General features: G+C 54.0%; 1 protein-coding gene and 1 pseudogene across 2 annotated transcripts in view; one reads left to right on the top strand and one right to left on the bottom strand.

Annotated features, from left to right (window-relative positions):
- Positions 1-2,587: 2,587 nt before the first annotated feature.
- The window catches only part of LRFN2 (leucine rich repeat and fibronectin type III domain containing 2), a 188,014-nt gene continuing 163,331 nt past the window's right edge, over positions 2,588-27,270 (bottom strand). For both annotated transcript variants that reach the window (XM_044776629.2, XM_070514976.1), the window contains one exon: positions 2,588-6,177. In XM_044776629.2, the coding sequence (XP_044632564.2) occupies positions 5,196-6,177 (982 nt within the window). In that variant the 3' untranslated portion in view covers positions 2,588-5,195. The remainder of the gene's footprint in view (positions 6,178-27,270) is intronic.
- Positions 19,507-19,606, top strand: LOC123288493 (U6 spliceosomal RNA; annotated as a pseudogene).

Raw genomic sequence — 27,270 nt, 5'->3', positions numbered from 1 at the left:
CAAGAAGATCAGTTATCCCAAGAAGAACAGAAAAATAACCAGGCAAGAGCCTGCAGTCTGGGCCTGTTTCCCCAGAGTCAGTGAGCAGAAGAAATATGCCAAGCATCCCAAATGAGGACATGGGCCAACATTGCTACACCAGTCAGAGGAGGCTGAACGGCAGTGATGGGCTCCCAGGGTAGCTTGAGGGGGAGAGGCGGGCTCCCCTCTTTGGTCGGTTGGGAAGCATTTCAGTTTCCCTCTGTGAGAGGCTGCAGGGAGGGGAAACTCACAGCGTTGTTGTGAACATCGGCTGGCTGCCAGGGGGGACACTTAAACGAGATCATGGAAGCTGAGAAAGTAAGATCTTTAGTTTACAGGCTGAAAGCACAAATAGACGTTTTTAAACTGTGAGCAGGGCAATGTTCCTTTTAGATGTTGGGAGAGCAACCTGGATGGATCTGGTTCTGTCGTGCAAAGGCAGGAACCCCAGGTATTTACCTGTGAGAAGCCTTATGGTCGCAACAAATTCTTCCTGCTGGCAACTGCATCACATAGAACGTTGCTGGGTTTGGGAATCTGGGTGTGATGTTTAAAACGGTGTGTTCAGGTTTTGACTGCTCCCTGACAACAGTCTTTTTTTAAAATAAGCGTATCTATTTTACCAGCAGCAGTTTGCAGAAACTCCAACGGCTGCAAGTACAAAGGAAGCCCCATGTGGCTTGCTGAAGCTCTGAGACCTTCCCCGTAGACACTTTGAGAACAGAGGACAGCAGACAGAGGCACTCAGGCTGTACTTATGGAAAATCAATACCCACAGACTCTGGGAGAAAAGTTACTGCTCAGTTTGGAAGGCAGACATCTGAGACAGTGACTTTTCTCTTACCTGGCTGGAAATTACATCCCTTAAAAAAAAGTGTATCTAAGTTCTTTTGGACTTTCAACACTGTAATGATGGCAAAATGAAAAACATCTCCTTCGAAGGGAACCTGAGGGATGTGTCGTTATCAAGAACTTGGGAGAAGGAGGTTGAACTCTTTGCTGGTTAATAATTCAACTGGGCTCAGAGTGCATCAGCTACCTCTACTCTGCACAAGATGAGAGAGCTGAAGCCTTCTCTCCTGTGAGGAAAGAGGATCTGGGTGGGCAGAGCCTCTCCTCCTGTTTTCCAACAGGAAGCGGGGGAAGATGAGTTCACTCATTGGAGTGAGCTGGTATGAGACTTTATGTCTTAAAAAGGAAGAAGTCACAGGCTTTCAGGGCACAGGGGACCGGACGAGGCTGGAGGTGGAGGTTGTTATACAAGAGACCTCCTAGAAGGCCCCAGGCCTTGAGAAGGGGTGATCACAAGGGCAGGCTGGGCCGGACTGTCTGAAGCCTGGGGGAATCTTCCTGGCCAGGGGAGGAAATGTGTTACAAGTCAAGAAGAGCCAGAAAGGCCAGCGTGAGGTCAGAAGAACCCACTTAAACAAGGGACCCTTGCCGGCAGTCAACATTGAGAATTTTACCAGACCTTGAGGGCAGACCAAGGGCTTCCAGATCAGGCTATAAATTTGAGTACCTCAGTCAGTGTAAAATGTAATCTATAGCAGGTTGAAGAGAGGAAGAAAGGATAGGAAAAGCAGTGTGACGTTATGGAAAGGGCTAAGGCTTTGCAGACAGACTTATTGTGGGACCATGGGCAAGTTACTTAACCCCTCTGAGCCTAGTCCCTTCATCTGTAAAATCGGCATAAGAATATCCACCTTGAGAGGCTGCAGTGAGGAGTCAGTGGGGAATGCACGAGAAGCACCAATACAGTACCTGGGAACTGTAGGTGCTCAATAATTGTCAGTGCTTCCCCTGCCAAAAGCAACGCTTGCATGATCATTGTACGTCTGGAGCTGCACCATCCAATACAGTGGCCAGTACTGGCCACATATGGCTCTTAGCATTCTAAAGATGTGCTAAGATGTGAAAAATGATTGCCATGAGTGTAGAACACACACCAGATTTCCAAAACTTTGTACAAAACAATTTAAATGTCCTATTAATAACTTTATAATGATTGCCTGTTGGAATAATATTTTGGATATATTAGGTTAGATTTAAAATGACAGCAGGGCTCACACTTTATTCCTATTGAACAGTGCTGATCTAAACATCAGATGAAGATAGGGTTGGGAAGCGTGTTCCAGAAGCTCATTTGTTTCTACACTTTGGGTTTGTGCTTTGGTTTGTTGTCCTGGTTCCCCAGTAAAAGACCCTTTTGAAAAAGTGCCATTCAAGGCTCAACCAAAATGGGTGGAAGGTACATGTGCTCCCCTAGTGGCTAAGTGTGGTGGTGGCCACAGTCCAATAAAAGGAGGCGGGCTGGTGGGACATCAGGGTAACTAGGAAGGAACAATTCCTTCTTAGCTGGGAGCTTCATTCTAGATCCTCTACTGATCTTTACTCCAGGAGGACGGCCCCATTCTCTGTTTCAGAAGGCTGCCATCTTTACATGAACTTGGCAGGAAACTGGCTCCTACCAGGCAGTAGCTGACACACGTACACTGGAAAATGCAACTTCAGAGCCCCCTTCAGAAAACCATGGCGTTTCCAGAGAAATGAACAGCAGACATTCACAGACATGAGAATGTTCTTTTTTTCTCTCCCAAGAAGTGTGGTTGGTTGTTGTTTTTAAAACTGTACATTTTACTGTACATCTTTTTTTTTTTTTTGCAAAGGAGAAGATTGGCATTTATATTCTGACCACAGGGATGTTGTTTTCCAAAACTCCAAGTCAGAAACATGACAAACACAAGCGCGAGTACATACCATGTCATGACAGAGCTCAGGGCCTCTGACAAAAACAGACAGTTGGTTCCTCCCCTTCCGACGTCCACCACTTTCCCTCTGGGTGTCTGAACCCAAAGGCGAAAAGAAAGGTGGTATTGGGGCTCACTTCCTCAATGGCTACATTTAGAAAGGCTGAGTGAGAAAGGTGCAGAGAGACACAGAGAGGAGGGAAACGCAGGCGGAAAAGAGGAGGGTGGGAAAGACACTTCCAAGTCACCCAGTTCTGTGGGCGCCGCCATGGCTGGGGGAGGCATGTGCTCTGGCACTGGGATTAGCCTGGAAAATTAACTTGTGGTCTCAGGAAGAGACTGGCCTGGTCAGTTAATGACCTTGCCAAGACCAGAAAGGGACTGGGCAAGGTCGAGAGTCACAGGAAGTAAAAGAAGAATAAAGACAGGAGGGTGGAGGGAAGGCGAGGACAGGGAGAAGCAAGGGAGGAGGGGCGGAAGGACGAAGGCATGGGATTGGGAGGCTCCGGGGCTGGAGCCAAAAGGCAATCCTGCATAGACAGTTCCCACCCTCTCCTTGTGTGCTCTGGGTGGGGGTGGGGGCCACCAGCACAGCTCCAGGTCTGAGCCCATCAGAACTTTTCAGCCCGAAGTGGACTCACCTGTGTGCTTTGTATGCTGTGTGGTTGGCAAGTGGAAGGAGGGAGAAGAAGGAGAGAGAGAGGTTAGAGATCTATGGCAGAGGCTCGGGAGAGGGAAGAATGAGTTGGGGAGACCGAGGGAGAGGTAGTGCGTTGGCAGTTAGGAGAGACCCGCAACAGACAGAGACCAGGAGAGACAGATGCAGGGGGAAGTCGTTCAGACACTTCTAAAGCAGTTTCTTCCTCCCGCACCCCCTCTGCCCCATCTCGACACTGTCTGGGAGTGTGGGCGTTAATCCCTACGTCAAAAGGAGCCCATGTGCCCCTCCCATAGCCATCTTGTCATGTCCATGGATGGATGCTCTTCATGAATGGCATCCATGGAAGGCATGCCCCATGTCCCACCCTGAGCCACCTTCTTCAGGAACAAACAAGGGACAGACTTTGGACCCAGAAATGCCCTAGCCAGGGTGAAGACAGGGTAACAGATCCCCACTACCACGCTCAGGAGGAGGCGGCCTTCACACCTACCCTGACTTGGTCACTAACTCACCGTGTGACCATGGGTAAGTCCCTATACTCTGGGGGGAGGGGGAGAGAGGGTTAAGGATGAGATGATGGCAGACAGCTCTTCAAGCTTCAAAACTACGATGCTAATGAGATTCAGCTTTCCCCTCCAAAGCCTCTAGAATTCTCCCTCCATGTCCAGTAGGAAGGACAGGGACTGCTCTACAGCTTGTGCTCCTGAGCTGAGCTGAAACCATAACATTTAGAGTCATGAAGAGTTCATCAGTCTTTAGGACTGGGAGGAAATCAGACACCTGGTACAATCCCAGGATTTTGCAAATTAGGTGACTGAGGTCCAAAGATAGGAAGGGTCTCGCTCAGCGTGTTCAGCTGGTTATTGGGTGCTGGCTCTGGAATCCAAACCCAGATCTTTGGACTCCAAGTCCAGTGCTCCTTTGGCCACCCTACTCTGCTTTCCTTAAGAGAAGCTCTCTTGACCCACCACATGCTCACGGGGACTTTCTGTGCCAGCTTCCTCAAAAAAGAGGCAAAAGTCCCAAAGCAATTCCAAAAGCTAAGATCCCTTATGCCCTTACGCCTCCTAAAGCCCTTCTCCATCGCCCACACATAAGGAGCCCTGGAAGCTACCCTTCTGGTTGAAGCTGATGTGATGGGTGTATACGGGGCGTCATGTTTGAGAAGCAGGGGAGCAGGGTCTGACGTGGGGCTCACTCATCTCTCCCAAGCGTGGGGACGGTTGGGAACAGTGAGGAGTCTGGCCAGGGGACTCCACAGCCTCCCCCAAAACAAGTGTGGAGGCAGAATAATTCCCTTCTCTTGTCAATGGACCACAGTCGCCCACTTCTAGGGCGGCTGGGAACCTGCTTCCATATGTAGAGTAAACCCTCCATTATCTGTGTGAAGGAAGAGGGGGAGTCTGGGAAGTGGAAAAAAAAAATTAAGAAATAGAAACAACACAGGAACCATAAACAATCCACAGCCGCTTGCTTATCTGCGACATTTGTGATGAGAAAGGCCAAGTGCCACCTCTCCCAACACTCGGGGCTCAGCCCGACGTTTTAGCGATGGAGTCTGCTTTCCCTGAGCACACCCCACTGGGTGGTGGGGGACAGGCCTGGGAAGGTGGCATGGATGGTGGGGGTGGGGGAGGCTGTTGACAGGGAGAGGAAACGGCCCTGGATGTAAACATCGCCATGGAAACTCCACAAGGACTCCCAGTACAGATTCTTCCCCCTTCTTCTGCTCTGCCAGTGGGGAGGGAGGATGCCCACCCCCAGGCCTACACCGTGCTCTCCATTACCCACTCGGAGCTGCCAAATGTCCCCCGTGCCCCCACCAGGTCACTCTCCTCAAAGGGCAAAAGCATGCCGTTGACAGAGAGGCTGCGTTTTGTCCAGATGTTCGAGACCCTCCGAGGAGGGCTGTAGCCACCTGCGGTGACCGCTCCCGCTGCCGCAGCCGCAGCTGCGAAGTCCCCCATGTCAAAGGAGTGGCTGCGTTTGGCCTTGCCCTCCAGGGGCAAGGGGAGCAGGCTCCTGGCCCGGGCTGTGGGTGGCCCCAGCAGTGGCTCTCGGTCCGACTGGTGGCCCCTGGCAGATGTCCCAGATCCTCTCCCCCCTGGAGTCCTGGAGTCCAGCAGCTCCTCCTTTCTCTGACTCTTGAGGTCCAGGGAGGCAAAGGCCCCCATCAGGCGGTCAAGGTTGGGCTTGGGGCGGGAGGCAGGGGGAGGGAGCCTCCAGGGGCCATGTCCTAGCCCCGCGGCCTCCCCGCTGCCCAGGGAGCTGGAGGAAGAGGAGTCGCTGCCTCGGGCCAGGCTGGCACTGAACTGGACCAGCTCGTTGCGCACCACCACCTTGGGCGGTGCCTGCACTGGGGCCCCGCTGGGTGCGCTGCTCAGAGTGGGCAGCTGGGCCCCATTGGTCTGCGAGTGCATGTTGCTGACAGCAGTGGTGGCCACCATCTTGCCGGGGGCCTCCTGGTTGCAGACCTTGTAGCGCACCATCAGGATGACGATGAAGACCAGCAGCGTGGCCACGATGATGCCGCCGATGACCAGGATCATGGTGCCGCCCAGGAGCTGGCTGTGCATCGACTGGCACTGTGGATAGTCGGCCTTGGTGAAGAACTGGGCACAGCCCACGATGTTGGTGGCCGTGAGCGTCGTGGCAGTGTCGTCCCACATGGCCAGCACACACAGGTCGTAGCCAGTCCCTGACACCAGGTTGTTGACCACGAAGGCCTTGTTGGCAGCTGGGATCATCCTGGGGTGGGTGGGGGTAGATGTAGAGAAGGAGGGATGGTGAGGGAGGGAAGGGTGATGGGGGACAGGGACAGAAATAGAGAGAGAGTGACAGACAGCAGAGATGGAGAGGTGGAAGGGGAGAGAGACAGACAGACACAGGGACACAGAGAGAATGAGGCAGAGCAGAGAGAGTGACAGGTGAAGAGACAGGAAAAGGGAGAGATGGAGAGGAGGGGGGGAGAGGGAGGTGACAGGTACAGGGCAGAGGAGTCAGAGAGATGTGAGGCCAGGGACCCAGGCAAGAGAAGAGAGACAGGTGGCGTGGAAAGAGAGGTGAGAGAGACAGAGTCAGGGGTAGACGCGTTGTCAGAGAGAGACACAGAGAGAAAGAGACGGCCCGCGATTGGGCGCAGGAAGCCACCCAGAAGATGTGGAAATAAATAGTGAATGAGGACGTGGATGAAGAGGATGAGAAAGGGGACAGTTGGAAGCAGAGACAGGGGAAAGCGGTTTGGAGATGGAGGCACAGAGAAGAGAGGGGAGGGACAGGAGAGCAGACAGGTTAAAGCCTGAAGACGCAGGGATTAAAAAGGAGGACTCCCGCACCCTCCTTCTGCCATGTCTGCCCCAAATATTCCCTCAGTCCCTGGGAAGCGGGGGTGACAGTCAGGTCAGCCCTGGCCCCGCTCCAGCACCCCCCAAGCTCGGCGCACCCCTTGTTGTGTCCTCAGAGATTCGTCCACATTGACCCAGCCCCCTGTCTGGGCCTGTGCTGGACTGCCACACACAAGGGCCTGTCCTTCCTGTCCTCAGGAGCCACTGCCATCCTCTGGCTTTCTCGTGCCTGGGGGCGGAGAATGTCTGCTGGGGCACACTTGGGAGTGGCGGGGGTCTAAGCAGAGGAGAACTGGAGGTGGGGAGGGGGTGATGCTCAGAGGTGGGGGGACAGCACAGTGTTGAAAACTGGAGGGCAATTCTGCTTCCCAGAGGGAAGGGCCGATTCCTCCGTCACGGCCACAGCAGGCCAGGGTACCCAGGGACCTGCGGAAAGAGTTCCTCTGGTCGGGGAGGCCTGCCGGTCCCTACACCTTAGGGGGTCTGGGCCTCTCCTGCCTGGACCTCCAGGAGGCCTAATGCAAACCCTGATCACTAAGGCCCTAGGCTGGTATCATGCCTTCTGGTGTCTCCAGAGACCGTGCCTGAGTCACCCTATAAACTCTCCTGCAGAACATTTGCCTGGGCCCGAAGGGGCTGCACCCGCTCTTCAGCCTTTCCCATCAACCCCAACTCCCAAAGAGCCCTCCATCCTCCTGTCCCCTCCCACACAAGGGCTCCATCAGCGCCCGTCAACCCCTCAAGCCCAGAGCCAGGCAGGTAATTGAGATCTCAAATATGAAATACCGGAGCCTGAAAGCGGGCGTCCAGGAGCTGCACACGGAGGATGGGCGCTGACAGGAGGTATTGATGTCCCGTCAGGGGGCAGCCCCGGAGGCTGCTGCCTCCCTGCACCCCCTCTGCCTTCTCTGCCAATGGGGAAACCACAACGGAGGAAACTCCAACCCCTGACCAAGCCCAGCCCACAGCCCCAGTGCTTGGGGCCAAAGATGTGGGTGGAGGTGGGGGCATGGATCCAGCAAGGCCCTGCAGGCCAGCCTCTTGGGTCTCACCTGGGCATCATGGCAGTCCTGTAAGGGGAGGGAGTAGCGCTTTCATATCACACAGCAGGAATGGCTGAGACTCAGAGAGGCTGAGTGATCTGCCTGAAGTCACACAGCTGGGACTGTTAGGATGGGGCAGCCAAGACTTAACACCAGTTCCTAGGTCCACAGTCTGGGTTTGCTTCTTACTACAAACATGGGATGCTTTTCCTCATCTCAATGAGAACGCCGCCTGGCCGGTGGCAGGTCAGCCCCCCGGCCCCAATCCCTGGAGCCAGCTCAGAGCCCACTGAGGCTCACACTCCTCCACCAGCAGGATCTCTGGTCTGTGGCGAAGCCTGGGGGGCTCCGCGTGGCCATGCTCCCAGGGCCCACTTGCTGTCCCCCAGGGCTGATGATGTGCGTTGGAGGGGCAGGAGTGGTGCACACACGGAACAGTGACAACACTAGGGCAAACAACAGGTGCCAACTGTGTGCTCTAAGTGCCCTATGTCTGTCAACTCACTTAGTCCTGCAGCAACTCTCCGCTGTAGCCACTGTCAGGATCCTCCCTCTGCAGACGGGGAGACAGAAGTGCAGAGGGTCTAAGTAAGCAGACCCAGCACGCGGAGCCGGGATTCCCACCCAGGCAGGCTGGCTCCTGTCCACTCAGAACTGCCCCCACCCCCCGCGGGGCCGTGAGCAGTGTGAGGGCATCTCCAGTAAGGAGGAGATGAGCCGGCTGTCCACTGAACACCTGTCATGTGACAAGTGTTCCACCTTCAGGATTGCATTTGACCTTCCCAACAAGCCCAGGACACAGGAGATGGACCTTGAGCCCAGAGATTATCTCAGTGATGAGCCATCTTATCCTAGGAAGCAGACCCTACTCTTAGAACCACCACTAATACAGACACTACTCAGGAAGAAGAAAAGTCGCTAAGATGGAGGGCTTACTCTGTACCAGGCACTGTTCTGAGATCTTTAAGGGGATTAATACTCATAACACTTGTGGGGAGGTTGTTACTATTACTGTCATCTCCATTTTGTAGATAAGAACCTGAGGCACAGAGAGGTTAAGCTGCCTGCCCGTGAGTGCCCAGCTAGTAAGTGGCAGAGCTGGGATCTGAACCAGGCAGTCTGGCTCCACGCCTAACTGCTGTGCCACGCTGCCTCTCAGCCACTGCCCTATTTTTCTACCCCTCGGGGTGACTCTGGGGGAACTCTGCCTGGCCTCTCTCCCTCCTCCTTGCTTCCCAGGTCAGAGAAAATCACGATGCGATGAAGCCCCAGTTGGGCTGTGCTGCTAGCGGAGGAGCAGTGGGGCGAGGCTGAGCCTTGGCAGGCTTCGGGCACCAGGGAGGAGGGTCAGGCTCAGAAAAGCTTCATCCTGTAACTGGCCCATCAGAAACAAGGCCGGAGGAAAGGGCCTGATTCTCAGAGCAGGAAAGCAGCGCCTGGTTCCTCGGTTGTGGGGCTGTGTGTGTGTGTGTGTGTGTGTGTGTGTGGAAGGGACTTACAGGAGAGCTGGAGCCAGCTGGCTCCAGACAGCCTCAGCAGTCACCTTTGCCTTTGCCAATAACAATAAGAATCAGCGTTTACCCAGAACTAACCTTGTGCAGGGAAGTTTACATGCCTCATCTCATTTAACCTCCTGGCAACTTCCGGAGGAAGTTATCATTCCCATCTAGGGAAGGAGGAAGCTAAGCGTTTTCACTTCCCCTTGCGGTGGGTGGGTGGAGCTGAGACCAGATCTGGATGCGCTGGGATTCAGAGCCCAGGCTCTGAACCATAAGCAAGACTGCTCTCCGCTCCAGGCAGCTGAAAGGACAAACTACACGAGAAAATCCTGTGAAACGGGCACTATTCAAAGTCTAGTGACAGAACTACACTCATCTCCAGCCCGTGTGGCCCTGTCCACCCCCTCATGGTCCCCAGGAACCAACCACTGATCCTCCAGGCTGGATCTTGGGAGCCTGGGTCCCCACTGCCTTCCTACCCACATCTCATTGGCACTCTGGCTGGTAGCTCCCACCTTCTGGACTTCTCCCTGCCTCCCATCTCCACACTCACGCTGTGGCTCAGGCCTCGCCATCTCTGGCCTCCACACAGGCCTCCCTGCCTCTGACTGTGCTCCCTTAAAGTCTGTGCTGAGCACCACCATCTCCAGAGTGTTCCACCTAAAACACAACCCTGGCCAGGCCCCTGGCCCACTGAAACGCTCCTCAGAGATGGGCCAGGACCCACACGGGACAGTCAAGCTCCTGAGCTGGGCTCCCAAGCCAGGCTTCCCATCACATTCTTGTCCTTCCACCCATCTCAGAGGGATAATTAAAGACTTTACTTACAAAGGGACTCGTTACAAAGGGGCGGATAGAGGATGGGGAACCAGAGGGGAACGTGGAATGTGCAATCGCCCGGGGTTATAGCAGGCAAGCTGTCACCCACTCTGCTCCAGGCCTGAGTATACAGGGGAGGTCACCCGCCCAGGAAGGAGAGGGTATCAAGCAGGCCGGAGCTACTCAGAGTGTGGCCCACAGCTGGGTGCTGGTCCCTGAGCTGCTCCTGGTCCGTTATCAGACAGTACAGAAATTGAGAGGAAGCATTAAGAAAGTCTTACAGCAATCTGGCATTGGTTGTGACATCCAAGTGCATGGTTGTTTTTTCTAACTTATTTCTAGCATTTTCCTACAAAAGTATTGGTCTGCAACAGATTGGCAGTAAACAGTGCTAGACCTTCTCTATGAAAAGCTTGAGAAGCACTGATCGAGGGCAGGGTTCTCAGCCTCAGCACTAGCGATACCTCGGGCTGGATAATTCTTTGTTGGGGCGCTGTCCTTTGCACTGGAGGATGTTTAGCAGCATCCCTGGCCTCTACCCACGGGATGCCAGTAGCATCTCCAGTTGTAACAACCAAAGATGTCTCCAGACATTGCGAGATGTCCTCCGGGGGCAAAATCACCCCCTGCTGAGATGCATTGGTCTAGAAAATTTGATTGAGGGACAGAGGCAGCCAGGGGCAACCTTATAGCTTGGGAACCAGCTGAGAAAGTACGCTGACCTCACTCTCTTCTCTCTGCCCAATCTCCTGCTACCTCCGTGGCTGAACCCAACCAAAAGCCAGAGTTCATGGCTGCACACTGGGCAGTCTGCCAGGGCCCACAGCAGGGTGGAGGAGGGGAGAATGGATCTGGAGAGACAAAATACCATACCTGGCACAACCATGGGGTCACAGCCCTCTTCGGGAAAGACACATCCTAAAATCCTGATGGATTTCTTTCCATCACATAAACTAGCGACATCTCTGTTAGCAGAAACCACGAATTGCTATTTTAAGTTTCTACAACGTGTTAAATTTAATTAAGCTCCAACGCTCTGAAACACAATTTAAAACTGCAACCCCAAGACCTTACCCAGGAAAAATAAAACAAGCGTAAGCGGCTGCTTCTCAGTTGTTTGTCTTTCTTTTTTTTCCCTTTTAATATTCATTTGGCATTTGTTCATTCACTTTCACACCAGCAAACATATCTACAGCTGACACCAGCAGTTTAAGAAGAAATCACAGGAGCATGCTGGTTGTTCTACTATTTTCTCTCAGATCTGTCTTCCCTTTCACCTGCCCCGCTCTGCACGCTGAGGAACTACATTTCCCAGACTCCCTTGCCTGTTCCCAGGCTCCTTTGCCCTTGGGCTTCCAGGTAGAGTTGGCCGATGGAGGCACTGGAGGAAGGCTAGAGGTTGGGAGGAGGGGAGAAGCCAGGTATTTCTTCCTCATTTTCTGCTTCAAGTGGTGTCTCTTGTCAGCTCCTGAGCCTCCTCTGTGATCCCAGCTCCCTGGGTTCTAGCTCCTGCCGGATGGATTTGGATTTTCGGCTCTGGTCATAGCTTCTCCTCCATGTTCCTCCATCCTTGGAAGCGGGCAGCCTCCCGCTGTAACTAATCTGATGCTTCACAGCCCCTGGTTGACCCCTCTGCAATTCCATCACCCATAGAACCCAACCCCTGTAGTGGACACCCTCTTAGATCTAGAGTATTCTTTTTGTTTATTCCTAATTGAATCCTGAGTGACACAAGGAGATAACCTTTACTGGACGAGAATATTCTACCTGTTGACATCATCTTTTCCTTGCACTTTGGGAAGAGCCTATCATTACTTCACATCAGCAGAACAATCTTGGCCTTACCTACTGGAACTCCAGCTTTAGGGAGCTCTTGGCCACCTTCTCTCAATCACCCATCGTTCCCCAAATAAGCCACCTTGACCCCTGTGTGTATAGCAGCCCCTCTTCCTAGAACCACCTGGCAACCTTGTCCTTTAAGGCCTGACTCCAATGTCAGTCCTGACGCCACCTGGAACGGCTCCTGCTCTCTCTCCCTCAGCCCTCCCTGCTTTCCTCTGTTTGTGCGGGTGTCTCCCTCAAGGACGCAGGCTGTGTCTTATTCATCTTTGCATCTCCACTGCCGATCATGATGTCTGGCCTAGAGTCAGGGCTGAGTAAATATTTACCCCACTTTTCAGGGGTGAATGAAAGAGTGCTTTGTTAAATGTTAAGGCCTATACAAATGTGAGCGATTCTTATTTAAATACGACACTGCCTAATGGTGACTCTCAGACTCCGGCTGGTCCCGAGAACGTGTTTCTGGAGAGGCGTTTTACTACATCCTTGAGGCTCACCGCATGGACTCCTGACCACTTTTCATGGGTGTGCACGTAGACACGTGTTTGGGGTGTGTGAATGCGGGTGTGCAGGCGAATGTATGCGTGTGAAACAATGTGTGTGGGCATGTCTGTGTGTCTAAGTGTCATTTGAGAGTTGAATGTGGGTATTTGTGAGCATGTGCGTGTGAGAGAGGATAGGGGTTCACATACATATAGTACGTAAAGGTTCTGGTCCCAGGCGACATTAGTCGCTGTTCTGCCACCCAGCTCCCAACCCCCAGAGGCTCCCACATGGCCCTTGACACTTCTGAGGTGACTCCTGTATGACCTCTCTCAGAGACTTGCAGGCCTGGCCTCTCTTTCCCACCTGCTGCCATTAACGGCATCCGGGGAATCCGGGAAAGGCCGGGGAGGGTTTCTAGGAGTCTCCACCGGGCCCTGGGCAAAACCTGTGAGCCGACCACCAAAGGCCACTCTGCCCCTTTCCCAGGCTCGCTCCAGCCCACAGTCCCCTGTCTCCCTTGCAGTTAGGGGTATCCAAGTGGTAAGTTCTGGCAATGAAATGTGGCCGTCACCATGTGTGCCACCTCAGGTCCAGGCCTTGAAAGAGCAGGAGAGCCTGCCCTCACTCTCCGTCCCTTCTGCTGACCGGCCCTGGGTGTGGGGACCCGCCTGGACCTGCAGACAACAACAGGGGCCAAGGGGTGGTGGGAAGCGGGAGCCTGAGCCCCCCACGAAGAAGGCGCCCTGTAACCCAGAGGCAGCCCTGGGCTCTCAGGAGACTGAGAAATCAAATTCTAGAATGGTTGGAGCCCTGATGCGTCTGGCACCTTTGCAATGGCAGCCAACGCTCCTGACTGATGGGCCCTGCAGATGGGACGAGGGAGCCCGAGGAGCTCGTGCTGTGAGGTGTGTGGCAGAGGGAGCGGGAGCAAGTGTGTGCAGGGGTGACCCAAGGGTGTGTGCGTATTTGTGTAAGAGGGAGAAATTGGCGCTGGCGTCTACACAAGCAGTATACTTCTTGCTTTTCTGGAGTCATCAGCAGACTTAGCCTCACTCATCTGTGGCCTCCAGCCCCATCGGCGCCCAGCACTATTTGGGGCCCCGCATCAACGATGGTCCACAGCTGCCTGCCAAGCCCGACACCCACTTGGGGACGCCCGGCAGGCCTGCCCTGTGCCACCTCCCTGCTCTCTGGCCGCCCAATCTCCAGGGGCAGGAAACGGCCACATCAGCCCAGGCAGGCCACCCTGGCTTCGCCCTCCCCGGCAGCACCATGGGGCCTGTTTGCCAACACTGCAAGGGAGTGGGGCATGCAGCCGGTCCTGTCTCGTATGCGGTTGTGTACTTGCCACGTGCCGGGCGCCAGTCTGCACACTGACTCCAGGAGGTAGGAATGATCACCCCCACATCACAGATGGAGAAACTGAGGCTTAGGCTCATCGGCTCCAGTTCACACAATTGGAAAGTGGCTGAGCCAGTGTGGTGAGCCAGGTCTGCCAGGCCACAGAGTGTGGCCTTCCCTGTACTGTGTCACCTTGCCCTGAATTGAGCAGAATCAGATTTTGGTAGGAAGCAAGGCTCAGAGTCAAGCTAACTGTTTAACAGCAATTAAAACAACAACAACACATGTTACTACAATGACAGCTAACGTTTGTTGAACGCTTCCTATATGTCCAACACTGTTCGGAGTACTCTACAGGTATTAACTAATTTAATCCTCAGAGCAACTCTAGGAGGGAGATGTTATTATCCCCATTTTACAGGTTAAGAAATTGAGGCTCAGAGAGGTTAAGTGACTTGCCTAAGATCTCACAGAGAACGTTTGTGCCTAGCCAAGATTCGAACCTGGTACTCTCAGATTACCTTAATTAATGCTCATGATAACCCTGGGAATTACCTTTCATAATTGTGCTCCCCATTTTAGAAATAGTGATTAACTGAATTGCCCTGAGGTCACATAGCTAATTAGAGTCAGAAATGGGATTCGAATGAGTGATGAGGGTGTCTTGCTACTTCACAATGCTCATGGGATCACCGAAGGAAGTGAGGGAGCCACCTGCATGTCCGCGTGGAGTTTCTTGGCAGAGGCAGCTGCTAGTGCAAAGGCCCTGAGGCAGGAACAGTGAGGAGGCTGGGGTGGCTGGACAGAGAGAGAGAAAGGGAGAGTGGTAGAAAATGAGGTCACCAAGGTAGTAGCCAGGAGCCAGGTTCTGGAGGGCTTGCAAATACATTTGGTCTTGTGTTCCAACTCTGAGGATTTTCTGGGTGTCAGTGTTGAGAAGGATTCTGATGCTGTGTTCAAACTCTGTGGGACAGAGTGCTATGGCTCTTGGAGAATGTCTATCTCTTGTTTGTTGTTTCTGGTCTAGGAATTAGGGAGCAGTGGGAGAGAATCCCCAGGATTACCAGTACACGTTGCAGAATGCCCTCTTCTGGGGCCTGGTGCTGAAGGCTGGCCTTCCCTGATCCCACCACCCTGAGTGGTGGGTCAGAAGCCCCTTATCAGCTTCTGAGGAGGGCCGGGGCCGGGGGGCAGGCTGTCTCTCCTGCCTCTGCCCCTCCTGAGAATGTGGGGCCCCCGGGGCCCTCAGGCTCTCTGTCTTCTTGGCAGTGACTTCTCCCTGGCAGCAAGTAAAGGAGCCACAGTCCTCTCAGTGTGGTTGAGATGCTGTGGCAGGGCACCCCACCCACATGCCCACAGCCCTCCAGACAGCAGGCAGGCTTGGGGACCAAAACCCCTGTTGAATCAGTGTCTGGGTGTCCTCTCCAGCTTCTCCCCCAAGTCTCTTCTCTGTAAGCAGCCAGAGGAACGTGTTAAAGTGCAGGTCAGATCCAGTCCTTCCTCTGCTCACCCCCAGTGCGACCAGTCTCATGTAGTCAAGGTCTTCATGGGGCCCAGAGACCCCCCATAGTCTGCCCCTCACCTCTCCAATCTCTCCTCCTACTCCCCCAGCTCACTCTGCACAGCCACCTGGCCTCCTGCTATTCCTCAAAGCCGCCAAAGGTGCTCCTGCCTCAGGGCCTTTGCACTGCTGTTGCCCTGGTCTGGAAGCTCCTCCTCCAGATGTCCACATGCTCACTGCCTTACTACCTTCAAGTCTCTGCTCCAATGTTCCCTTCTTGGGGAGACCATCCCCAACCCTGCCCTATTTAACATTGTGGGCTCCCCCATCTCTACTCTGGCCCCCCCAAGCCCCTTATTCGGCTTCATTTTCCCCTGTTTCACTTTACTTGCCTGACAGATGATGTCATTTGCCTATTTGCTATGCTTACTGTCAATCATCTATCTTTCTCTCTTTCCACTAGAATGTCAGCTCCCTGAGATGAGGGGTTTGATCTGTCTTTTTCAGTGATATTTTCCCAACTTCTAAAATAGCACTTGGCACAAAGTAGGCCCTCAAAACATTTGTTGGGTGATAAATAAAATGAATGTTCTATATTTACACTGCCCCATACAGTAGCTACACATGGGTATTTAAATGTAACTTCAAATGAAATAAAATTAAAGTGTCAGTTCACTGGGCACAGGTCAAGCATTCGGTAGTCACGTGTGGCCAGCCGCCACCCCACTGGACCGCACAGAGATCCACGGGACGGTGTCTTCCAGAGCGTGCTCAGCAGCCTTGTCCTGCACTCCAGCAGGGGAGGGAACACAGTCGTTTCCTGTGTGAGCCCTGACACACCAGACAGGTGGGCTGGTCCAGGGAACCCTGTCCAGCTCAGGGACAGCTCCCGCCCAGGGACGACTTGGTGATGGAGGTTTCCGTGGGGGCCTCTGCTCTCGGTCTCCCCAGGCATTCTCTCCGTGACTGGATGGTGTCATCCCTTCTTTTTGGTTCCTCCAGCTTCCCTGGGCTCCTAGGGCCTCTGGGTCCAGTGGGCTCTCTCTGGGGTTCCCCAGGGCCTGGTTCAAGGTCGCCTCCCCCTGGGCGTGCTATGACTCTCGGCCGCATGTTCAGCTGCGGTCCAGTACCTTCCCAGGAGCTGTCTCACTTTCCCCACGGTCCTCAGACAGGGCCGGCCCTGGGCCACACTGAGGCTCTGGCCCTCTCTGGTCCTTGTTCCATAATCTCGTTCCCGCTTTTCTGTTTCTCATCTATTGGTTACCCATGACGCTTCTGATGCGTGTGTCTCTATTAAGATAAACCTCTGCTCCAGCCAATCACAATGCCACACGCCCCTCTCAGGATACCCGCGTGGGAAGGAGTTGCTGCAGAGGCTGCAGGGTGCGGTGGCGATGGGCACAGACTCTGGGGTCTTGTGCTGGTTCTGCCACCGACGAGCTGTAATAACTCACCTTGGGCAATTCCTTAAACTTCCTGGGCCTTAGCTTCTTAGAAATAGCCTATTTCTGTAAACTGGGGCATTCATAATCGCTGCCTGATAGGGTTGTTACGAGGTTTAACGAGCCATGATTCATAAGGCCCTAGATCAGCGTCTGGCACGTAGTAAGCTCCACTCGAGGGTTTGTTATATAAAGGAGCGGGTGATGCTGAACCAGAAGAAAGCCATCTCGGATGGTGGGAATCCAGGCCTCGGGATTTGCGGCTGGTAAACCTCCCGCAAGTGAGACACTGGCAGGCTTGGGCAGGGCAACATCACGAATTCAATACTCACAGCAGGACGTGGTTTGGCCCCACGTGACTCTGAAAGTCTTTTTCAGAAGACACGTGGTGAGAGTGTTAGTTAAGCCCTGGCTGAGCCATTGCAGAGATCACTGGAAATTAGGCCAAAGTGAGCTGAGTCACAGCAGGCTGCCTCTGCACTCATCTCCTCCGGAGTAAGGGCTTACCTGGTGACAGGTGAGGACACACCTGGGGAGGCTCTGCCTTTGCTCCCTGACTCGGGAAGTGGGACAGATCTGCCTGGCAAGGGTCTGAGAAAGTTGCCAGCCCCTGTGTTGGGCCGAGAGGACAATGGCTCCAAGGGAGGGACCTTCCCCCTGCTCCGTGGTGCTCCTGCATGGAGGGGAGAAAGCCAGGAGGGCAGAGTGCGAGCACAGGACCACCAGGGTTCAAAGGCCAGTGCCTTCACTTACTGGCTGTGTGACCTTGGGCAAGCCACTTAACCTCTCTGTAAAGGGAGGCAGATGATAGGGACCCCCTCACAGGATTGCTATGAGGACTAAGTGAGTCAAGGCCTGTAATTTGAACCATGCCTGCTCCACAGTAAGCACTTAGTTCATGCTAGTGATTGTGACTGAGGGAGTGATGAGGCCCCAGTGAGGACAGAGAGACGGCTCCAGCAGGTGTGAGGTTAGACATGGGCTAGTGAGGCAGGTCCACGGGTCCACAGCCCAGCTCAGGGGCCGGCAGCCTGTCTCGGTCACTGGGCTCAGCCTGCCCTCGGCCCAGGTGCTGACTCCGCAAGGCACTGGCCGGCTCTTTCTGGTTCTCCCTCTGCCATCTCCATTCCCAGCCCACGGGAACTCCTGCTTAGAGGGGCCCTGAAAGTAACTCAGTTCACCAGTCGCTCTATACCTGGCCCCTCTGGCTGTCAGCACCCCATCACACACTCCCAGGATGTGCCAGGCAGCCCGCCCCAGCTTTGCACAATTCCATGTGGCTCAGCATCTGCTCATGTTGGTCCGTGGTCCGACAGCCAGCTGCTTCCTCCCACCGGCCCAGCTCAACCCCACCGGGCCTCCCAGAACAACGTGTTTCTTTCTCTACACGTGTCGGTGCTTCCCAAAGGGTGAAGCAGCTCTCATCCCACCTCGAGTTTTCACTCCAGAATTAGCATTTCCATGCTTCTGACCATTTCCTCAGGACACAGTTTCCAGCTTCTATCCTGGCTGCCCCCCCGATCACATACAAATTCATCTTGGCCCTTCTTTTTGGGGCTCTGAGCACAGAGAGCAGGGCCAGATCCCACATTCCCCCAACCAGACATCACATTTCTCGTAAGGCCCCCCACCCAAGAGTGGGCTGGACTTTTCTGGAAGCTGCATCCCATCGGCGGCTCACACCGAGCAGGTGCCAATGGAAAAGCCCTGTGATGTTCCCAGGGTTGCTACTAAACCACGTTGCTCCCATTCTGTTCCCCTAAAGTGGCGTTTCTGCCATTGCCGCCTGAGCCAACCCAGGCGAGCCCCCCAGCCCACAGCAGGCCTCTCTCTGTCCCTGTCTCTGTCGCTGTCTCCGTCTCTCTGTTTGTCTTTATCTCTCCCTCTGCCGCTCTTCATCCCCCTCTCTATGGACACAGGACTTTTCTCTGTATTTGGCTGTCCTTAGCTCTCAGCCTGCAAGGACTAGGTGGGCACGTCTCAGAGAAAAGAGCGTGAGCTTCGGAATCAAAGAACTGTCTTTGAATGCCAGTTCTGCCCCCGACCAACCATGGGACTCTGGGTCATGTTCTCCTCTCTCTGATCCTCAGTTTGCTCACGTGGGAGATGGGACAGCAGTACCAACGTCCTGCGGTGAGTGTGAGAAATTCGTGGAATGGGATAAACATGGCGCCCCTTCGCTCCTCCTCCCCAGGGCCATCTGGGTCCCCGAGGACGATGATGACGAGGATGAGAGATGCCATTTATCTCCTTCAGGAGCTGAGAAACGCTTGCTTAATAACAATTCATCACTTACAGAAAAAACGCAGAAGGTGTCAGACCAATTATACCTTATTGTAAACACAGGGGCGTGCAAAATGAAGATTCCCCGCCAGCCGCGTCCAAAACGCGCTAGAACAACTGGAGATGTCAAGTCGACGCCACCCAATGAGAAACCTGACCAGATAATGCTCCCCGGTTGGCGGATTCATGGGGGCAGCACCCAGGGGCAAAGTCACCTGCAGCACCAACCTCCTTAAAAAAGTGCTCTCTTTGGGGCTGGCCTCGTGGCCGAGTGGTTAAGTTCGCGCGCTCCGCTGCAGGCGGCCCAGTGTTTCGTCGGTTCGAATCCTGGGCGCGGACATGGCACTGCTCGTCAGACCACGCTGAGGCAGCGTCCCACATGCCACAACTAGAGGAACCCACAGCGAAGAATACACAACTATGTACCGGGGGCTTTGGGGAGAAAAAGGAAAAAATAAAAATCTTTAAAAAAAAAAAAAAGTGCTCTCTTTGGTGGCACATGTGCTAAAATTGGAATGAAAATGAGCATTGCCCCCTGCACAAGGATGACACACAAATCTGTGATGCATGACCATATTTTTATGAAAGTCTGATACGCGTTACAACATGGATGAAACCTTGAGGACATTACGCTAAGTGAAATAAGCCAGACGCAAAAGGACAGATACTGTATGTTTCTGCTTCTCTGAGGTTCCTGGAGGAGTCAAACTCAGACAGAAAGTAGAAGGGTGGGCGCCAGGGGCTGGGGGGGCGGGGGGGGGGATGGAGAGCTAGTGTCTCAGGGGTACAGAGTTCCATGTTGTGGAGAAGGATGGTGGTGATGGTTGCACAGTGATGTGACTCAATGCCCCTGAACTGTACCCTTAAAAAGGGTTAAAATAGGAAAGTTTATGTTATGTGTATTTTAGCACAATAAAAAAAAATGCTATCATAAAGCCAATTCTGCCAAGTGGGCAGGAGGAGGAGAGGCGGTTGGAAATTATCTGTCACTTTTCTGTCACTGCAGCATGGCTGGTGCACACTCAGTGGCAGTCACCACTGGCAGGGGCCTCTTACTTACTGTCCACGGGCTTGGTCAGCCTGTCAGAACCGGGGTGGTAGGCAGCTTTTGGGGAGGGCTCCGGGGGGGGCAGGGTGGTCCCTGGCTATCTGCTTGCTCTTCTACAGCTATCCTGATGGTTGCAGAACGGGGCAGTTCCAGAGCAGGACGTGGCACAAGTCAAATGCATGCAGCGAAGGTGCTGAAGATGAAGGGCGGCGGCCCATAGCATCCGCCGTGGTGTCAGCTGGGCCTGGGTTCACGCCCCGCTCTGCCACCAACTATCTGTGCGACTCAAAGCAGACCGTCTAACCCTCTCTGGCTTAGTTAAATAGGAATGCTAGTACCCTAATTTGTAGGAATAGGGTCAGGATTCACTGAGATAAAGTGTTATAAATGCCTGGCGTGAGGCCTGGCAGTAATGAATGAACAGTTAGCGCTAGGTTTTGTTTCAATGACAATGGTGAAGTCAACAAGGACCCTTGACAGAAGAAATCAAGATGAAATGAAGTCCCCAGGCATTTCGTGGATGGGTTGGGGAGCCTGCCATTTCCCCCAACTATAATTCCCTCCCTCTGCCAGATCAGAAGCTCCCTGAAGGAGGGAAGTGTTCCAACCCCCAGGCTGAGTGTGTACCACGGAGAAGAAAGGCTACTGACTGTGCAACGTAGGCAAGTCACGTCCCATCTCTCAGCCTCACTCAGTTTTCCTGCCTGCAAAATGGGTCAATAACATTGATCACGCGGTATCTTTGTGAAATTTAAATATGATGCTATTTGTTCAGTGCAGTGATTAGAATGTGTTTGTGCGATAGAAAGCTGCCAGGATGAGGTGTGATTTGGTGTCTGAAGATGGGGTTCAAATCCCGGCCCACCATCCGCTAGCTGAGTCATCTTGAACAAGGAGCTATTACCCCTCTGGACCTCAGCTTCCCCCTCTGTCAAATGGGCATGATGAGACTGCTGGCTGCCCCAGAGGACCGTTGAGAAAAACACAAAGATTTGAGTCGAGACAGCATGTTGATGATGCATTCGCAGAGGTGAGGGGGGGTTTTCTAAAGGGGACACTCAGGACCTGAGTGACCAAGAAAACGACGGGCACTTCCTGGGGGGCCACTCCAAGCTGCGCGACGGGGGCTGGGCTCCATGTGGCCCGTCGGGCATCTGGCTGGCTGAGCTGCAGCATCATTCTGAGCCTCCCCCTGGGATGAGAGATGCCCTTTCCAGTAGGGGAGTCAGGAGATGCCGGCTCAGCACTTCTCCGGCTGCGTTTCTGCTGATCCTGCCCCAGTGCCTTCCGCCTCTAACAAGCAGGCTGGCCACAAAGAGATTAGTTAGGGGCGGGGAGAGAAACCACCTCTGGCGTTAGACGTGGTGGGCTGTGGGGAGGCCACCCTGTCCAGCCAAGTGGGAGGGAGGAGAAAGGAGCAGAGCTGTCCACACCCACCAAATAGCCTCAGGTCCAGGCTGGATGGAAAAGGCGCTAACCCTGGCTCTGTCGCAGACTTGCTGTGTGGCTTGGGCAAGTCACTTCCCTTCCCTGTGCTTCAATGTCCAATTCTGACATTCTAGAATTCTACAAGAATACCATCAGAAGCGGGGTGACAGGAACAAGGGGGAGGCAGGAGAAGGGCAGGCAGGACACAGTCATCAAAGGGCTGTGGGAGTTCAGGCACCCAGGCCCCCACTCTGAGAGCACACACAGTGAGGTGGGCTCTGGGCTCACATCCAGACTCACAACTTACTGGCTGCAGAATCTCTGCCCCATTACTTAACTGCCTGGACCTTCAGTCTTCTTGTTTATAGAAGCAGTTTGCAAACCTAATTTGCAGAGTCATACGAGGTTTAGAAATAACATACGCAAAGCGCAGATGTACAATATATACTCAGTGGAGGATATATGTATACAGTAAACACCCACTTCCTTTGTCATCTGTCCATCATCTCCCCATCGCCTTTTTTACAGAGAACACTGACACTATCCAACCTGCCCATCTCCCAGCAGGACCTCTCGCAGCCGCCCAAGGTGAGCTATCTGGGGCACCGGCCGCTTGTCTTGGGGCTCGGGGTCTCTGTGCCAAGTGAGAAGACGAACCTCACTATGGGGTTTACTCATTAGCCACGAGCTCTCAGGTGAGGCCGGCCTGGTGGTGCACCGTCCTGGTTTTCAACGGGAGTAACTAAAAGTAGCAGCATTATTACCTTCCCCTCCCCAGCCCATCCCCAAGCCTGGGGACATCAGCTCCTGTGGGACCATGAGCACAGAATAGAGCCTCTAATGCACTTCAGTGTCCCTGGAGGATGGCCTGGGAGCTGTGATCTTAGCATGGCAGTAAGCATGTGAGGAAATCACAGATTGACTCGTGTGTGTACTTTGCCGGGAGTCTCTCTAGCACTTTAGTGGGGCCCGGGAACTGGCCTGCTCCCCTCCCTCTCCTGGGCTGGCCAGGAGAGGTGACGCTGGGCTGCGGATGAAGCAAGGTGGATGGGTGGCTGCCCCTGCCCCCCTCCCATACATGCAGCGGGTGGACGGTGAAGCTGGGCAGGGTAGCTGTGTTCATTGACTGATGGAGGGGTGTGTGTGTGTGTCTATTGGCCGGTGTAGAAGCCTCCTTGGTGTGTGAGCAGAGGGGGCTGTTGGCTTGAGGCTGTGAGCCTATGTGAGCGTTGAATTGAGGTGAGCATTTGAGTCAGTTGGAGCAGTTGAGAAATTGTCTCTGCAGGGGCATGCAAGGCTCCCCGTGATCCAGCCCCACCACCTCCTGCCCACCTCTGCGACTCTGCCTCTCACTCTCTCTCCTGCAGCCACCCTGGCCCCTTGTGGCTCCTTGGATGTGCTCTGGCCTTGCAGCCTCGCCCCAGCTGTTCCCTCTGCCTGGAATGCCCTTCCTGCAGACCTCTGCTTGGCTCACCTCCTTCAAGTCTCTGCCAGGTCTCGCCTTCTCAGTGCGACCTGCCAGGCCCCCTGTTTGCTACTGCCCACCACCCCCAGCCCCTTTCCCCTGCTCTGCTGTATCTCTGGTGCAGAGCAGGACTGCCTCCTGCACCATATAATTTACCCATTTATCGAGCTTGTTGCCAGTCTCCCCCACGAGGACAAGGATCTCTGCTTGTTTTGTTCACTGATGCATCCCAAGCACCCAGAATGGGAGCATTTATTTCACGGCATATTTGCCTCCGGTTTCTCGTTTGTAACATGGAGACGATAATAGAAGCTCTCCCCTTCATGGAGTTGTTGGGCAGATTAAATGAATGAGCACCGACAAGCGCTGAGACCGGTGTCCGGCACAGAGTTCAATAAACGTTAGCTATTATTATTACGCTCTAGCTCCACTCGAGGAGGGATGATCAGACGAGCGATCCACCTGAAGGAACTGGTGGTCAGGCAGGTGATGACGCTCAGCGCTTCTCCCTGTGCTCCCAGCCCACCACTGGAAAATTCCCAGGAAGGAAAATTCCCCGACCTTCCCCAGTCTTGGAAACCCATATTTTTGGACCCCCTTTTAGTTAAGAAGTTAGTTATCAGTATCTTTATTACCTTTTTTTTGTAAATCAAGGGAGGAAGCAAGCAAGCCCCCAGCCTGCCCTGCCCGGGGCTGCACAGCTCCCGGGTCCCCCAGGTAGGTAACAGAAGGTGACCAGCAAACCCATCCTCTGATGGGTGTGACTGCAATTCGGACCACGCAGGACCCCAGCTCTGGCCTGGGAGTCAGGCACCCAGATTCTTCTCCCAGCTCTGCCACCCCTAACATGGCCCGGAGCAAGTCCCGCCCCTTGTCTGGGTCTCTGCTCCTCCCTGGCATGGGGAGGGGCTGGGATCAGACCATCGTTAAGGTCTTTCCAGCCTCCTCCATTCATGCAAGGAATTTTCATGGAGCACCTGTTACGTGCCAGCGCTGCCCGAGGCACTGGGGACACAGCAGTGACCACAAGACTCAAGTCCCTGCCTCGAGGAGTTGACATTCTGGGCGGGGAGAGGGCAGACAGTAAATGACAAACATGATCGGTAAATTATTTAGTATGTTAGAAAGTGGAGCGCACTATGGGAAAAAGGAAAAGCAGAGCAGGTGAAAAGAAGGTGAAAGTTTGGGGCAGGGAGGGCAGGCTCAGCTTAAGAAGGTGACCTCTGAGCTGAAGGACAGCTTACATTCTGGGCACCTAAGGATCTCAGTGATTCTGGCACTGCTGTATTCCAGAGAGAGCACTGTGTGGGGTCCCCCTGGGCCCCCATCTCTTCTTTTTCTCCATGTCTGAGCTGACTGATCCCCAGCTTGCCCAGGGGTGACGGGGCCGGAAGACAGATCAGCAAGGTTCCCGGGAGCGGCGCGTGATTTACCACTGTCTTTACTCACAGTCTGATATTTCACAGCTCCCGTGGCTCTGATGGAATAAATATGACCTTTTATTCTTCACTTTGCTTAAGACTCAAGGTCAACAGCCCAGCTGTGATCTATGGGCTGCTCCCTCCACTGGACACCCACGAGCCGGAGAGCCATGGCTGTCAGAGATTCACAGCGCCATCCTCCAGCCCTGCACGCCCGCCTGCCCCTCAGCGCTGGGCCTGGGCTTTGCCTGGCATGGGAGGCAGTGGACACAGTGGCTCTGGGGGATGATGGCTCATTGAGGGCAGAGACAAAGCCACACATCTCTTCCCTCTCTCCTGAGCACAACCCATCACTAGGCTTGAACCCGGGACCCGGGTTTCATTTCAGTCCTGGCAGGAGGCAGCCACAGGGAGGCAGAGCCGCCACAGTTCAAATGGCAAGTTATAAATCACAACGCCCCAGGGTCTGGCCATCAGTTTTCTCAGCATGGAGAAGGGGCAAAGGGCAGACACAGCCCACCCACGTCCGATGGAGCCCTCCAGGCCCTGTTGGCAGCCGAGGCCTCCTTCTGCTTGCTGTGGCTGCGTGTCAAACCTCACCAGCGCGGCCTGGAAGTTCCCCCACTTGTCTAACTGAGATCCTCCCCTGCAGCACCCAGCTGTTTCCTCCTTCTGTGTGGTGGGCGGGACGCGTTGGTTTTCTCAGGATGGTTCTGAGCGTTGATGGGCTGACAGTGCTGGGTGTGTTAACAGATTGGGGTCCTGGGAAAGGGGCGGTCTAGAAGGAAAACGGGGTCACTGGCCTTGATTTTGAGCATACCACCTATGACCCCAAGACACCCATCTCACTCCTCCATCCTAACTCATCTCACCTGGGAGGAAGAGGAGCCTCAGCAGCTCTCTGGACCATGGTGGGCCTGGGTTTGAATTCTGGCTCTGCCACTTTCCAGCTGGGAGACCTTGCGCAGCTCACCTACCCTCCCTGATCCCGGAGTCCTGCCGGGCACCGTGGGCCTCATTGTCCCAGCGGCCGCCCAGAGCGGTTATGCGCATGCTCCGCGCACTCGCGCTGTAGCTGCGCATTATCAGAGCATCCAGTGTGGACCTGGAGGTTGCCGGCGTGGGTTCGAATCCCGGGCAGGATAGGTGGGCAGGGTCTTAAACTCTTTGTGCCTCAGTTTTCCCATCTGTAAAATCAAGATAAGCACAGCGCCTTCTTCTTCGGGATGCTGAAAGAGCTAAACGAGCTAATAATGAAAGCCACTTAGAACGGTGCCTGGCACGTCATAATTTCTCGGAAAGATTGGCTCTTAACGTCATCACTACTGGAGAAGAAGCCACCTGCACCCACTCGGCAGTTTTGACCTAATTTCCATCAATCGGTTTTGTGATTTATAAGCCACAGACTTCCAGCCAAAGATAGGAGGTGACTTGAAACAGAAAAACACATGTAAAATGAGACAAGGAAATGTTTAAAAATGGCTTATGGCAGATCAAAAATCAGTAAGAAGGTTTGAAGTAGAGGCCCCGGACCCCACGATGGTTTGTTGTGACTTCCAACCATAAAGCCAGTTATAACGCCCACGAAGCTGCCACACTGCCCGGGGCCACTTTATCTGGGGAATAGCTTAGGGAGGAGGGGCACGATGGCCTCAGAACAATGCGAGGGGAGCGGCTTCCTCAGGGGCCCCTGTCTGTGGGGACTTGGACCATAGGGTGCCAGAGCGGGCTGAGGCTGCCTTCAGACGAGGGGCACCCCCGTCCAGGAGGGGCTGCCTCAGTTCACTTGGCTCCGGCCAGGCCACATCCAGCATACTGTCCACTGGACCCCCACACATGCCAAGGGACAGCACAACCTGGCATCTGAGACAAGGGACCAAGAGACACCGCAGAGGACACACCCCAGGTTCCCTCCTGCTCCAGAGACAAACATGGCATGATTTTACCTGCAGGGCCTCCCGTGTCGCTTCACTCTTTGAGCTCCTACTTGATCTTCTGGGTCACCTCCTCCAGGAAGCCTTCCCTGACTGCTCCCCACCCCCCGCCCCCGGGGCCTGCTCTTGCATATGCTCAGACGGTACTTATCACAGCTGCAGTAACTGAATCAGAAATTACTCAAGTACTTAGTCCTTTAGTGTCTGTCTCCCTGGGAAACACGAACTTCAGGAGGCAGGAGTGTCCTGTTCATGGCCATCTTCCCCGCCAGTGGCCCAGACCTGCCATTACAAACATCAAATAAATACCTCTTGAATGACTAAAGGTAAAAGGCAAGAATGGAGGAAGGCAAGGAGGGGGATGTTGAACCTGAATGAAATAGCATTAGGTGAGCCATGAGAATACCTGCCCAAATTAAATGGACGTATTACGGAAGATGAATTTGTTTTCTTCCTGATGAGGATGAAGGCAGAATCTAAGGGGACATGGCAAAGGGTGACACATTTGGGGCTGGAATAGGGAGAATCTTTTTAGCTAAACAACAGTGGTGTGGGCTTTTGAAAAGAAAAGGAGGGGGGAGTTTCCTGTGTCTGGAAGTTGTCCCCATTGGGGCCGGTCAACATCCTGCATGGTAGGATGGGGAGACGGGTGGGAGGGGTGGTGTGCATCATCAGGCTTCACGAAGAAAGGGGAGGACTGGCCTGGATGACCTAGAACTATCCCCTTCTCACTCTGGACCTTTTCCAATGGCTACGAGTAGCAAGAACTAGGCCCATTTTAAAGACAGAAGAACAGAGTCCAAGAGAGTTGTGATGAATAAATAGCTGGACTGGTCCCAAGACCTCGGCTTTCCCTCCTGCTCCCTGAACTCTCTCAAGCCCTCGGCAGTACATCCACACGGGGGTACTGGGCTTTGGGTTCCCTCACGACCCCTTCCTGATCCCCCT

This window comes from Equus asinus, chromosome 8 (genome assembly GCF_041296235.1).
Source record: "Equus asinus isolate D_3611 breed Donkey chromosome 8, EquAss-T2T_v2, whole genome shotgun sequence".
Lineage (NCBI taxonomy): Eukaryota > Metazoa > Chordata > Mammalia > Perissodactyla > Equidae > Equus > Equus asinus.
This window is presented reverse-complemented; position numbering and strand designations above follow the sequence as displayed.